Source organism: Nicotiana tabacum, chromosome 19, assembly GCF_000715075.1.
Source record: "Nicotiana tabacum cultivar K326 chromosome 19, ASM71507v2, whole genome shotgun sequence".
NCBI classification, from domain to species: domain Eukaryota; kingdom Viridiplantae; phylum Streptophyta; class Magnoliopsida; order Solanales; family Solanaceae; genus Nicotiana; species Nicotiana tabacum.
The window spans coordinates 111,744,172-111,760,205 of record NC_134098.1 but is presented as its reverse complement, the minus strand read 5'-3'; the positions used below and the strand labels follow the sequence as shown (position 1 = coordinate 111,760,205).

The following is a 16,034-nucleotide window of genomic DNA, read 5'->3' as shown; positions in this document are numbered from 1 at the left end:
ACGAACAAATTCCTTCGCATTTTTGCCCATATCGATCCAATAATACCCTGCACTGATTATTTTTCGAACTAATGTATCGGCTCTAGAGTGATTCCCGCAAGTACCCGCGTGCACTTCCCGTAGGATGTAATCCATATCTTCCGGACCCAAGCATACTGCCAACGGTCCATCAAATGTTCTTCGGTACAGCGTTCGGTTCGAAGCCAACGTGAATCGAGCAGCTTTAGTCCGCAGGATTCTGGAATATTTAGGGTCCGATAGAAGTTTTTCGCTCTTCAAGTATTCAATATACTTGTTTCTCCAATCCCAGGTTAAGCTTGTAGAATTTATTTCGGCGTGACCTTCTTCGATTACTGATCTCAAAAGTTGAACAACATTCCCCGAGCCTGAGTCATCCACCTCGACCGACGACCCCAAATTCGCAAGCGCATCGCCTCATTATTCTTTGCATTCTACCTTCTCGAACTAGGACACCGCTTACGGCGACTTCCGATACTGCCAAGTACAAACAAAGTTTTTTGTCTGTTTTTGGAGTGTGGAGTAGTAGTGGGCTTGATAGATATCGCTTTAGTTCCTCTAATACTTGTTGGCACTCCGGGGTCCAAGAAAAATCGTTCTTCTTTTTGAGTAGAGAGAAAAATTTGTGACTTCGGTCAGATGATCTTAAAATAAACCGGCCTAAGGCTACAATCCGACCTGTTAGCCTTTGTACGGCCTTCACGATGTCCACGACAACGATGTCTTTGATGGCCTTGATTTTATCAGGGTTAATCTCTATTCCCCGATGTGACATCATGAAGCCGAGGAACTTGCCCGAACCGACCCCGAAAGCACATTTTTCTGGATTGAGCTTCATGTTATATTTCCTCAAAATTTTGAATGTTTCCTGCAAATGGGTCAAATGGTCCTCTGCGCGCAGGGATTTAACTAGCATGTCATCAATATAAACTTCCATTGATTTTCCCATTTGTTCTTCGAACATTTTATTTACTAGGCATTGGTAAGTAGCCCCTGCATTTTTTAGCCCGAAGGGCATCATATTATAACAATACGTTCCATATTTAGTGACAAATGAAGTCTTTTCCTGGTCCTCCAGGTTCATCTGGATTTGATTATACCCGGAATAGGCATCGAGAAAAGTGAGGATCTCGTGGTCGACCGTAGCATCGATCATGCGATCGATGTTGGGCAGCGAAAAGGAATCTTTGGGGCATGCTTTGTTCAAATCCTTATAGTCCACACACATTCTAAGTTTGTTCCCTTTTTTAGGGACTACAACTACGTTGGCTAGCCATTCGGGACATTTCACCTCCCGTATGGACCCTACTTTGAGAGGCTTGGTTACCTCGTCCTTTATGAATGCGTGCTTTCTCTCGGACTGGGGTCTTTTCTTTTGCTTCACCGGTCTGAACCTGGGGTCCATACTTAGCCGATGCATCGTTATGTCCGGCGGGATACCTGTTATATCTAAATGGGACCAGGCAAAACAATCGATGTTATCGATAAGAAATTGAACGAGTTTCTTCCTGAGTTCGGGGCTCAACCCCGTTCCCAAGTATACCTTTCGCTCGGGCCATTACTCGATTAATGTGACTTGCTCTAGCTCCTCGATTATTGATTTGGTGGCATCGGAGTCATCGAGAATCACGAAAGATTGAGGGACTCTTTGATCATCATCCTCTTCGATTTTCTGGTTGTCTGGCTGGGTTGAAGCCGATGTCTGTGATTGCTATTTGGTATCCCGTTCTCCTTCCGGGCCCGATCCTTTTATCGGCGAAAGTGAGGATATTGGTTTAGTTTCGTCGACGGTGAACATTTCCTTTGCGGCTGGTTGTTCTCCGTACACTATTTTGACACCTCTCATTGTCGGGAATTTGAGGGCCTGGTGTAGGGTCGAAGGTACAACTCTCATGTTGTGGATCCATGGCCTTCCAAAAAGGGCATTGTATCTCATATTGCCTTCGATCACGTGAAACTTTGTTTCCTGGATGGTTCCGGCCATATTTATTGGTAGGATTATCTCAGCTTTGGTGGTTTCACATGCCATATTGAACCCGTTTAGAACCAGAGTTGCGGGTACGATCTGATCCTGTAGGCCGAGCTACTCTACTACCTTCAATCGGATGATGTTGGCCGAGCTACTTAGATCGATTAACACACACTTAATTTTAGTTTTATTCATGAGTACGGATATTACCAGTGCGTCATTGTAAGGTTGGATGACCCCTTCTGCATCTTCATCATCAAAGGACAAAGTGCCCATGGGTGCGTAATCTTGAGTCTGAGATCGATTTTCCCTCGCCATCGATGTTTTAGTACGTTTAAGCACTGGTCCCTGAGGGGTATCGATGCCGCTGATGATCATATGGATGACGTGCTGCGGTTCTTCTTGCTCGTTTTGCTTGCTGAAATCCCTATTTTTAAAATGGTTCTTCGCCCTATCACTCAGAAATTCCCGAAGGTGCCCTTTGTTAAATAAGCGAGCTATTTCCTCTCTTAGTTGCTTGCAATCTTCCGTTCTGTGGCCATGGGTACCATGATATTCGCACGTTTGATTGGGATTTCTTCGGGCAGGATCGGTCTGCATGGGTTGAGGCCATTTAGTGTCTTTGATGCGTCTGATGGCTGACACGATAGCGGATGCACCAACGCTGAAGTTATATTCTGATAATCGAGGTGCTTCTATAGGATCGGCATATTTATCGAAGTCGCTCTTACTCATAAGCCCCCGAGAATTTTGTACTCGATGAATCCTTCGATTGTTCCGAACTGCATTGTGTGCTGAACCGTTGTTCACCCGATCTGTAATGTACGGTCGATATCGGTCTCTGTTCGTCCTTTGTTCTCTATCGATCTCCTTTTGGTTTTTAGTAACTGTCCTGTTCTGATGAACGTGTCTGTACGGATCCCCCAACTGATCATCCTCGACCCTAATTTTCGATTGGTATCGGTTGTGTACATCTGCCCAAGTTATCACTGGATACTCGATCAAATTTTGTTTCAGCCGATGTGATGTTGTCAAACTTAGCTCGTTCAACCCTTGGGTGAAAGCTTGTATGACCCAATCGTCAGTGACCGAGGGTAATTCCATGCCCGAGGGTAATTCCATGCGTTCTATTTGAAATTGGGATACGAATTCCCTCATCATTTCATTCTCCATTTGCTTTACTTTGAAGAGGTCTGATTTCCTTGTTGCAACCTTTATGGCACCAGCATGTGCCTTTAGGAACGAATCTGCTAACATGATAAAAGAATCTATAGAATTCGGCGGTAAATTGTGGTACCAGATCATAGCTCCCTTCGAGAGGGTCTCCCCGAACTTTTTCAATAACACGGATTCGATCTCATCGTCCTCCAAATCGTTTTCTTTTATGGCATATGTGTAAGAGGTGACATGTTCGTTAGGATCAGTCGTACTGTTATATTTGGAAATTTTGGGCATACAAAATTTTTTGGGGATTGGCTTCGGCGCCGCACTCGACGATAAAGGATTTTGTATGAATTTTTTCGAATCAACCCCCTTTATCATTGGTGGAGCCCTCGGGATTTGATCGATCCTGGCATTGTACATTTCCACTCTCTTGTCGTTGGCTTCGACTCGTTTTGTAAGTTCCTCGAGCAATTTAGTAATTCCGGGAGTAGTCCCCGATTCTTGCTCGTTAGATTTCACTATGGTGGGCTCTGTTCTGGGGGTGACTTCTCGAAGTGGATTGGAATCCGGCCTGCTTTGTGCGCGAGTTTGGATCTGTAGCTGAGCTATCGCTACTTGTTGGGCTTGTAGTATCTCGAAGATCATACGTAAGCTGGCCCCGATTTCCCCCGCATTTTGGATGTCTCGGGCTACGGATCGAGTACCGCCCTGAATGCTTCTTTCCGGTTCGGAACGTTGATTCGCCTCCAAAGCTATTTGTGAATTGACATCCAATGGTATTTCGGCTCAAATTTCGGGTACTTCGATTCGAGCATCGGTGCCATTGTTTATTGGCCTTCCGGGCCCGGGTGCCAAGTTGTTGGTTTCATCTTGAAGGCCGGTTTCGTTATCGATCGGTGAAGCCATTTGATTGGTGGTTATTCGTAGCTGATCCGAAATTCAAGATGTTTTCGGAAATAAGCGCAAAGCACAATGACGTATTTTTTCAGATTTGTATCAAATAACCACTGTTATCCTCGGCCCCACGGTGGGCGCCAAATTGTTTATCCGAAAAATGGATAGAGTTGAATTTATACGCAGTTCCGAGGATATGTGGGGTAACTTAACACAAAATATAATGATAAATAGAAATGTAAATATAGATTGTAGAGAATGCGAAATAGATAAGGTTGTCAGAAACAATGAATCTTAGGATTCAACAAATAGAATCAATCTAAGAAATCTGAAAGAACGATTCTTTACTGTAGAAGAATATAGCGATTTTATTACAATGTAAGTCTGAGAAAAACTTGTTTTATAGAAATGGTAACCAAACCATTTTACAGTGGAGGGATTTGGCTCTAAGCATAATAAAATAAACATTCAGTGGGAGACCCATGATAAGTTAGTTTTTCCATAATTTCTGCCAAGATTCTCTCTAGTGGGATTGCAACGGCTTTTGTCTGCGAGCTCGATCTTGCTTAGAACCCTCGATTTTGGTTTGAGCTTGATTTCGACTCGAGCTCGTGATCTTGGTTCGAGCTCAATCCTGGCTCGAGCCCTTGAATTGATTCGAGGTCAATGTTGGTTGGTCTCTAGATTATGAGCATGATAGATCTACTCTACATCATGGTTCGATTTCGATTCGAGCTTGATAATGATATTAAACTCGACACGGATCAGTCTCCCCGGGTTCGAGGTTAATTTGTTCTACCTTCGGGATCTTACTTCGATAGATCATCGTTCGAACTCGATCGGACGTGCTATGACCGAAATCTATTTCGACCGTATACAGGGTCTAACTTAGATATGGTCTATTTAAGCTTATGTGGCATTATTGTTAGATTTTTTTAATTAAATGTAATGCCATGTCATATTTTTTACTGAATATTTTATAAGTTTTGAACTAGAATGACTTTTAAGTTACAAAGGTAAAGTTGAGTGACTTTTAAGTGATAAAAATAGATAAGTGACTTTTGTGAAATAAATTGATAAGTTTGATTTCAAGGAATAAAATCAAATTAGACAATCGATTTTCTCTTTAGAATATAGATAAAAATTTGAAATAAACAGCAAAAAAGAATGTTTGGTAGCTGAGATTTGAACAGTTGGATGATGAAACCAGGAAAACCCAGAAAAGAGAAATATTTATTCAATTAAGAATTTATCAACGTCACGGAATATGTGGGTGATTTTATTCATAGGTTTTGTTAAGTTCAAGATGTCCGGATAACGATCAGAGTGCGTGCGAGGAAAATGAGCCACAGTCGCATCAGGGTATGTCCCCACTCAGTCCGGGTTGGCAAGGAAACGGTCTAGCCGTTTCAGGATTTGGTGGACCCTTTTTTCTTTTATTTGTCCACGTGAACCTGGGTCCCGTGAACCCTAAGTCAATCATATTGAGATTGTCTAGGGACTGTAGAAAGGTTTGTAATTTGTGATTCTAAACAATTTAAAAAGAGGCCCAGAGTATTTGTTTGGTTATAAAAGCTTCTCATTAAGGGTAGAATTGTAAGTTTAAGCAAAATTATTTTCAAATTTAGAAAGGGATCATTCTTTTTGGACAGACAAAAAAGGAAATAGGCTCACATTGAAAATTTAGTATTATTCGGATCCTTTATCACTTTTTCTTTTTCATTTTACTTTTTAATCATTTTTAAATTAAATTCACCAATTCACGCTACCCAAACGCGTGTATATCACATATTTTGTCCAACTCAGAGAGATTTAAGATATTAGATTTGAACAAGTTTAAGTGTTCGGATGAAATTTCAGAAAGTAGGAAGAACTGGTGAGAGTAGTTTTGTCTCTAGGCTATTCTGCCTTGTTTATATATAATGGAACTTAGGAGCAGCTGGGTCCTTAAGAGGCATGAAAGCAGCAATTTACATATCGTTTTCCCTTTAGTTTTCAAATATATTATATGTTCTCGTGCCTTTTAAAGAACAAATAGTGGTAGATAAATTTCAATATACTCTTGGTCAAAATGATTGGATCATCTGATCCTACTAAGATAAACAATCAATATTCAATTAGATACATGTGATTTTCAGCAAAATCTCCCTATAACGTAATTTTAAATTTTATTATATTTTAAATTTTGAAATTGCATAAATTACATTGTCTTATTTATATAGTACAAAAAACTAATATTTTTCATGAAAACTTATATAATTCTAACTTACCTTTAATCGTAACTAGTATCTATCTTTTCCTACTTCATCCTTCTCCGATAAGTAATTCGTTATTACTAACATGAAAATTATGAAATTAATTTAGCGATAAATATAAAGTAATTGTGCTAAAAAATAATTCATAAATTTTTATAAAGAATTACCACAAAATAGTGTGGTTACTAAATTTTTCGGCTCTTCCAAGGATAAGCCATTTAATTTTTTTTTTAATTGCAAATGTCATTGTCAAATTTCTTTATAAAGGTATTGTTAGTAAAAGGCATTTCGACTACTCTATGCACCGAAGACTGGTTAGGATTAACACGACCTAAACGACCATTAATAATATAATAGCTCTTAAATGATTCAAAAAAGTTCTTATGTGATTTCGGATGACTTATCGGAGAATGTAAAACAATGAAAAACTCCATTCAGTTAGCATGATAATTTAGTCTTATGGAAAGGTGTATATAGGCGATCACTCCTCGGTTCAGATTGAAATGTCGCTATCAAACCTAATATCAATCTTGACGTGCATGGTAGAGTGATAATTTTTAATGATAGTCATTGTATTTTTGGTTCCTTTAGTCTAGGAAAGCTAAAGAAAGGAAAAACATAGAAAAATTTCAAGATCTCAAAATTTTCTATTCCTTTGTTTTTTAGGTAGACAATTTGCTATAGTCACAAAAGTAACTTAAACTAGCCTGACCTTGAGGATGGTTGTCGTCTTGTCGATTATTAGGTCAAGTAAGGTTGTTAGATCCTTCTTTTCTTTTATGCATATACAACGTATTGAAATTCCACTGTTGTTAGTTTTCAAACACACACATATAAATGAAGATTTTAGACAAAGAGTCGATCTTCTATTGGGCTATCAATAAATGTATGTGTTCGTTGACTCGATCTTCTATTGGGCTATCAATAAATGTGTGTGTTCGTTGACTCGATCTTCTATTGGGCTACTTTTTGGTCATGAGTTGATTTATTTCAACCGTTGAGATTGATCTATTCTTATATATAAATGAAGATTTCAGACAAAGAGTCATACATTTAAACACATCTTCAATAATTTTCTTTTACTTTTGATACCCATGCAAAAAAATTGTATGTCTTAAATTTATAATACATGGACCTTATTATATATGCCCAAAATATATATGTCCATGACATTATAATAGAAATAAGTTAAAACAAATGGTCTCTTTAGCATTAATCATGTAAACTAAGATATTTTCTTGATTAATATAATAAAATTTTTACGAAATTACTAATTAGGTATTTCTAATGTAGATATTTTCTAAGGAAGACTATATGTTATAAAGATATTACTTTTGATTATATACCATTCATGGAGTCACATGACATGAAAGATAAAGTATTAAAATAAAATAAACTTAGTAAAACTTGTAAAGAATTATGAAACATATGAAAATGATAGAATCTCTTAATAAACACCAAAATGATACTCACAAGTCACAAGTAACTGTAACGGGATTTGAGAAAAGCAAGTCCGCAAAGATAGAGATAATATAGAGTGGTGTTTAACGGACCCTATATGAAATCAACTCACTTTAGTATTAGAGGTTAGACCAAATTGAGGATATATAGTAGAAGAAAAATACTACAAAAAGGCAAGGAGTTTATTTTTTATGACATGAGACGAATTAGTTAAATTTATACCAGAAAAATCATTTATATGAGAAGTTGGCAAAATGAAGATCTCTTTGAATTCTCTATTTGTCGATGATGCCCATCCGCTGGCTATGTATTAGAGCATAAACTCTAAAGGTTGCAACAGTTAAAGACTATTACTGAATGAAAAGGTTAGTTATAATACGATTGAACGGACACAACTATTCAAAAAATGAACACTTCAAATTAGTATTATTCTTTTTAATTGAATATTATCATTAACTAATATTTAAAATGGGTAAAAGATTCCATCATTTTTATGGGCATTTTTGTAATTTAACTATAGTCTTAGGAACTTCCCACTTTTAATATAGTATAGATAGATAGATAGATAAATTAATTTTAGGCTTAGAGGCTTCCCACTTTTAATATAGTATAGATATAAATATATATTAGAACTTGCACGAGTTTAATTGCTTAATATATTTACAATACATAATTAGTGATAAATTAGTAGAAAGAGGTTTTCTTCAATTATTTTTATGAGTAATTCATGATAAATTTAATATTTAAAACTTATCAATTACGATACAGTCAAACCAAATAACAATAATATTATTTAACAATAATAAATGATATAATTTATTTAAATATTATATTTATAAAATAATATAATACAATACAATAATGAGTAATATTGATCCAGTGTTTGTTGTTAAGTTACAAAGTTTGTCAGCTAAACAATGATGTAATGGACAGGAAACAGTAAAAATAAGTCAAAAGCCGCCGAGTCAAGTCAACAGTGACGGTCCGATTTGTTTTAAAAAACATATGACGGTTCGCCGTCCTATTCGTCAGACCTTCCGAGTTCCTCTGTATAAATTTATGAAAAGCCATCAATCATATATCTGAGAATTCAGAAGTAGTGAGAAAAAGACAAAGGAAAAAAAAATCGGGAGTGGAAATGCAAGCAGCAGCGGTGATGGCATCTCAACCAGTAATCAAAGTTGCTGGGCTCTGCGGTTCCCTCCGTAAAGGTTCCTACAATCGTGGTCTCCTCCATGCCGGTATACTTCTTTTTTTAAATTATTGTTTCACCATATCCTTTTGGTGCAATGGTGCTTGTAATTGCTACTCATATTGTGATTGATATTTGATTGATGATTGTAATTGGGCGTAGCAATGGAGATATGCAAGGATTCAATGAAGGGTATGGAGATCGAGTACGTGGACATATCGCCACTGCCGTTTCTGAACACTGATCTGGAGGTCAACGGCACTTATCCTGCCGCTGTGGAGGCTTTTCGTAAGAAAATTGAAGAAGCAGATTGTTTCCTTTTTGCTTCTCCCGAGTACAATTACTCCGTCACTGGTATTCCACTTTTCTTCCCCCTCCTAATTTTATCCCTTTTTTCCACCTTCTCTAACCGATGCTCCACTTATCTATTTTGAAGCTAATTTAGACTTTAAATGGTTACTCTTTTTGAAGATCTTACTTTGTTACTCAAAATTTGGGCAAAAATCAGAGTAAGTTGCAAAGGTTCCTCGTATAAAAATTAGTTTGGCTCTAGGAATCAGAACATGAGTATAGCTATTATTTAATCTTTATTGGATGGTAACTATGGATTGACATTTCTAATTTATGATTTAATTGTTTTGGAATCTGGATCTGATCAATTTAGTGCTATTTCGACTTATATGCACTGAGAATCTGAAGACTTGTACACCAAGAATGATGATTTATGATGCTTATCTGGTGAGCACAGAGCTTTGAATACTAGAAAGAAATAAAGGGAAAGAGGATTAAGAAAAAGTTGAAAGCTAGCAAAGTGACAATAATTGGTGTTTTAGATGGATGATTTGATTAGTGGTTTTGGTGTGAATTAGGACCCATGATCACTATTGCTAATTAAGTATGCCAATTTATTCTGTGCAACTTTAGCTTTTATTGATGAAGGTTGAACTGGGAAGATGCTTCTTTTATAAAAAGTGATAGCAAATAAGCTGTATATGGTGAAAACTAAAGAAAAAGTTCCTGCTTAGCACAAAATGATAGTAACATACAACAACAATAACAACCCAGTAAAATCCCACTAATGGGGTCTGGGGAGGGTAGTGTGTACGCAGACCTTACCCCTACCTAAGGGTGACAAGTGGGCAGGTCCAGGCCCGGGATCGCGGGCCAAACGCCCGGTTTTAGCGGGCCTGGGTCGGTCTCGTGGGCCGGTCCTATGATTTGGGCCCGAGACTGTTTAGCCCGCCAGGGCCCGGGACCATTTAGCCCGCCAGGGCCCGGGACCGGACCGGTCCCTTAGCGGGCCAAACGGTCCCAAGGGCTATTTTCTTTTAAAAAAAAATATAGCCGTTGGGCTGTCAAAAATAGCCGTTGGCTATTTATAAAATAGCCATTTAACCCCCCAACTTTGTTTTAATCCCAAACTTTTTATAATTACACTTTTTCCCTATTTTCAACTATAAATACCCCATCATTCTTTTATTTTTTCTTACAAAATCATCAATCTATCACAATCTCTCTCTAATTTTCTTCTATAATTGCTACTATTGCTTACTTTATTGTTACAATTTGTGAAACAATTGTGAAGTTGGTGAATTGAAGTCTTCAACGATAATCAATTTTCAACAAGTTATTCGTCAATTCGGTAAACTCGTTATCGAATATAGCTTATATATATATATATATATACATCTTATATCGATATACTATATATACATCTTATATACTATATATATTCGATATTAAATATTGAATATTAAAATTTAGGATGTTAAATAAAATTTAGGTCACAATTCTATAATAAAATTTACAAAGCATTGCCTTAGATATTTTTTTTAACATCCTTTTGTCTCTAATATCTATTTAATTTTTATTTTAAAAAAAATATATATGTTGGGCCCACTTAGCCCGTTTAGCCCGGGACCAAACGATCCCGGTCCCGGGCCGGTCCATATAAAAAGCCCGTTTAGGCCCGGGCCTGTTTGGCCCGTTTAATTTGGGACCGGCCAGGGACCGTTTGGACTGGCCCACTTGGCCCGTTTAGGTCCGGGACCGGCCCACTTGCCAGCCCTACCCCTACCCCGAAGGAGTAGAGAGGCTGTTTCCGAAAGACCCTCGGCTAAAAAAAAAAAGTCAAAAGGGCAAAAAGGAAGACAATATTAGTATCACAACAACAATCATAGGATAAATAGGAACATCATGAAATCCAGAAGAAAGATGCAAAGCAAAGGGAGAAAATATTAGTAAATATTAGTATCACCACAATAGTCATAAGAAAAATAGAAACACCATGAAATCTAGAAGAAAGATGTAAAGCAAAAGCGATAGCTAGTAAATAGGACATGCACTGAAAAGCGAAATAGTAAGCCACAACATTCCCACTAGTTATCTTAGATAAAAACCCTACATGGCTAGTTCCACCATGGTACGAAGTAAGGCACGACTCAACTATCTCCTAACCTACAACCCTAATACTCCACATCTTCATATCAAGTGTCATATCCTCAGAAATCTGGAGCTTCGCCATATCCTGCCTGATCACCTCTCCCCAATACTTCTTAGGCCGCTCTCTACCTCTTCTCGTGCTCTCCGCAACCAGCTGCTCACACCTCCGTACCGGAGCATTTGGGTTTTTCCTCTGAACATGTCTGAACTATCTAAGCCTCGCTTCCCGCATTTTGTCATCAATGGGAGCCACATGCACCTTCTCCCGAATATCATCATTTCTAATCTTATCTATCCTAGTGTGCCCGCACATCCACCGCAACATCCTCATTTCTGCTACTTTCATTTTCTGGATATGTGAGTTCTTAACGGGCCAATACTCAGCCCCATACATCATGGCCGGTCTAACCACCGCTTTATAAAACTTACCTTTGAGTATCGGTGGCACTCTCTTGTCACACAGGACTCCAGATGCTAACCTCCACTTCATCCATCCTACCCCAATACGGTGTGTGACATCCTCGTCGATCTCCCCTCCCCCTGGATAACCAAACCAAGGTACTTGAAGCTGCCTCTACTGGGGATGACCTGCGAATCAAGCCTCACATCCACGCCTACTTCCCCTGGCTCAGCGCTGAACTTACACTCCAGGTATTCCGTCTTCGTCCTGCTCAGCTTGAAACTCTTAGACTTAAAAGCTTGTCTCCAAACCTCCAGCCTCGCGTTAACACCGGCTCGCGACTCATCAATCAGAACTATGTCATCGGTTAATAGCATGCACCATACACATCCCCTTGAATATGGTGTGTTAACGCGTCCATCACCAGGGCGAATAAGAATGGACTGAGCGCAGAACCTTGGTGTAACACCATTACAACCGGAAAATACTCAGAGTCGCCTCCTACTGTCCTAACCCGAGTCTTAGCCCCATCATACATGTCCTTAATCGCCATAATGTAGGGAACCGACACACCTTTTGCCTCCAGGCATCTCCAGAGAATTTCTCTAGGAACCTTGTCATACGCTTTCTCTAGGTCAATAAACACCATGTGCAGATCCTTCTTCCTCTCTCTGTATAGTTCCACCAACCTTCTAACAAGGTGTATAGCTTCTGTAGTCGAACGACCCGGCATGAACCCGAACTGGTTGTCGGATACAAACACTGCCATCCTCACCCTCGCTTCAACCACCCTCTCCCACACTTTCATGGTATGACTCAGTAATTTGATACCCCTATAATTATTACAACTCTGGATATCACCTTTGTTCTTATACAATGGAACCACCGTACTCCACCTCCACTCATCCGGCATCCTTTTCCCCTTAAAAATTAGATTAAACAACCTAGTCAACCACTCCAAACCTGCTCTCCCCACACACTTCCAAAATTCCATCGGAATCTCATCTGGCCCGGTCGCTCTGCCCCTACTCATCTTACGCATAACTCCCATGACCTCCTCAACCTCGATACGCCTGCAGTACCCAAAGTCACGGTGACTCTCGGAATGCTCCAATTCGCCTAGCACAATATCCCGATCCCTTTCTTCATTCAGAAGTTTATGAAAGTAAGTCTGCCATCTCCTCTTAATATGGGCATCTTTCATCAATACTCTACCATCTTCGTCCTTGATGCATCTCACTTGGTCCAAATCCTGAGCCTTCCTCTCTCTCAACTTGGCCAGCCGGAATAACTTCTTCTCCCCACCTTTTTCCCCCAATTCCTCGTACATACGACCATAAGCCGAAGTCTTAGCCTCTGTGACTGCCAGCTTAGCCTCCTTCCTAGCTGCCTTCTTTAAGAGATCAATAAGAGCAAATTAAGAACTTGATAGTAATACCTATAAATGTATTTGGTTGTAAAACAATTTATAAATAAATGTGGTTACAGCTGGAACTTAACGTGTAACATCTGTGGACATTTGAAATACTCCCAAAGAATTGTTCAAGTTAAGGTGCTTGAAAGATATCTTCACAGTTCATCTTTCAGGTTGATATGACGAATATTTGGTTTTTTTTCTCTTCTGTTCTTTTGTGGTTTAATTTTGTTCATTTCATTGGAAAAGTGAGTGTTAAATGTGTTGTACCATTGGGTTTTATGTGTTTGTTAGCTGCTATTTCTGGTCTGTTTAAGAAACCAATTACATAGTAGTAGCATGGGAGTCTTATTATCTGCTATGGTAATGGATGGACCGTAAGAGTTGAAGTAATCATAGCCTGTACATATTAATCCAAATGGAGGATTTGGTTGCCTAGATTGAATCCAAGACCTATAGTTTGAAAGCATCGATTAGACTCTGGACATGCAAGTAGCAATAGGTTGCTTGATTAGTTTGTAGACTATCCTCGTACACATTAACAACAACAACAACAAAAACATACCCAGTATAGTCCCATAAGTAGGGTTCTATCCTCGTACACATTATAGACTCACAATGTTAATACAGCAGTGCAAATAGTTTGATCGATTTTGCTTCTTGTGGTGATATTCTTGGTACTAATGAACTATCATTTCCGGCTCCTTGGATAGGACCCTTGAAAAACGCAATTGATTGGGCATCTCGGCCTCCAAATGTTTGGGCTGATAAAGCAGCAGCAATAGTGAGTGCTGGAGGTGGCTTTGGTGGAGGACGATCACAGTATCACCTTCGACAGATAGGAGTCTACCTTGATCTTCATTTCATTAACAAACCTGAATTTTTCCTGAACGCGTTCCAGCCACCATCTAAGTTTGACAGTGATGGTGTGCTGACAGATGAAGAAACCAAGCAGAAACTTAGAGCAGTTCTGTTATCTTTACAGGCATTTACCTTGAGACTCAAAGGCAAGTGTGAATAGCTTCTACCGGCGAATGTGATCCATTTATTCATCCAATATGGGATGGTGAAAATTATCCCCAGTCAATGTTTCCCGCTCTGAGGGGAGAAATTTTTTCTTGTACTCGGTGATTTGAAACATCTTTTCAGTTGATTGGTTGTGTGTTAGCACTTAGCATGGATGAAATCATATGGAAGTTTCATGGAGATTGATGAATAATGGCTGGATAAATAAAATTTATGTCTACGAGTATTGGCTGTTTTAAGTTATTATCTGGCTTAATATTCGCTCTCTAATTTACTTACGCTCAGTGTTTTAAAAGGCGTTTTTGGGACGAGGCGCACCAAAAATGCCCCGAGGCGATGGTGTGGGACGAAAGTCTCAAGAGGCGTATGCCCAGCAATTCCGAGGCGATGGTGTGGGACAAAAGTTTCAAGAGGCGTATGCCTAGCAATCCGGGGCATACGCCCGGGTGTTCGGGGCGTACGCTCGGGCGTTTGAGACGCATTTTTGTAGTGAGGCGTAAGCCCCAGAGACTTTTTCAAATTAAAACAAAATTTGTTGAATAAGTCCTTCATATAATACCCAAATTCTCAAAAATCAGCTTGTAATTACTCAAAAATTTTAAAAAGGAACTGAAATGTATTAAATTTAAAAGTCAAGAACTTTTTTATTGATTGAAGCCCTAATTTATGGTATTTTCTAATTCTTTTTTTGTCCGCTAGTCTGCTAATATCTTCCAAAAGCAATGAATATTTTTTTTTTTTTAAAATACAAAGAGAACTCCATTCTTCTTCATAGCATCAAATTCAAAGTTCAAATTGCAGGTTAGTCATCCTTTTTGTTCCTTCACGTAGAAAACTTCATTCTTTTCGACTCAAGTTATTTGTGCTTGTAGGTAGCGTATAATAGATTGTTTTGACTAGTTTTTAGTGGAGATGGAGCACATATATATATATATATATATTCCACATATTTATAGTTTCTTCAATTTTTATACAATTTTACCTGTTTATAAATATTTACTGTAATTATATTATTTTATAAAATACTCATGAGGCTTACGTCCCGTGCCTCGGAGCTTACGCCTCGCTGAGGTATATGTAAAGCGTCTCGCCTTACGCCCACACCTTTTAAAACACTGCTTACGCTTAATTTTTTCGTTTAGCCCTGTAGTCTTTTTCAATTGTTTGGTAATTAGAATTGACCTGTTATTTTGAAATCAGTGAGTGCAGTCATCACAAAATCAGGAAGGCTTCAATGCCATGCTTTTGCTCTATCCTAAGTTGGAAACAAGGGTGGCCTAAAGCAAAATTTGGATGAGAGGCCTTAATTGTTTTAAAATATTTTTTATATATTATTTGAAGTTTATTTTCCTAACCTTTTTAGATATAAAATTGTTAATAATTTTCTTTTAATCGAGTTATTCTAATAATTATTTTTCAACTGATAATAATGCTAATCCGATCTATTTAACTCCTCGTGAGTTGATCCTATACAAGATTTTATCAATTTTAATTTAAAAAAACTTTTCTCCCCGAATGTAATTGTTATAGTAATATTATTCTATAAGAAATATAGACATTTGGCAGAAAATCAAGTCTTGTTATCTTATTAAATATATCGATTAGAATCTTATCTTATACTTGTAATATTTCCTTTAATGCTATATAATTTAAAAAATAAGTCTAAACTATCATGTCAGGGTGGCTATTATGTTTTAATCGAGGTTAAGTCAATATTTTTTTCAAAGTTTTATCATCTCGTGGCCTTAAATTTTACCTACTAAATAAAAAAGAAAAAATATATTTATATGCTTCGGATT

The 16,034-nt window shown here is 38.2% G+C and overlaps 1 protein-coding gene across 1 annotated transcript; it reads left to right on the top strand.

Annotated features, from left to right (window-relative positions):
* The first annotated feature begins 8,793 nt into the window (after window positions 1–8,793).
* LOC107830424 (NAD(P)H:quinone oxidoreductase) lies at window positions 8,794–14,461 on the top strand. The gene is made up of 3 exons (XM_075238406.1): window positions 8,794–9,002; window positions 9,116–9,307; window positions 13,923–14,461. Exons 1-3 carry the CDS (start codon window positions 8,900–8,902, stop codon window positions 14,228–14,230), a joined length of 603 nt encoding a protein of 200 aa, XP_075094507.1. The 5' UTR covers window positions 8,794–8,899; the 3' UTR covers window positions 14,231–14,461.
* The last annotated feature ends 1,573 nt before the right edge of the window (window positions 14,462–16,034 follow it).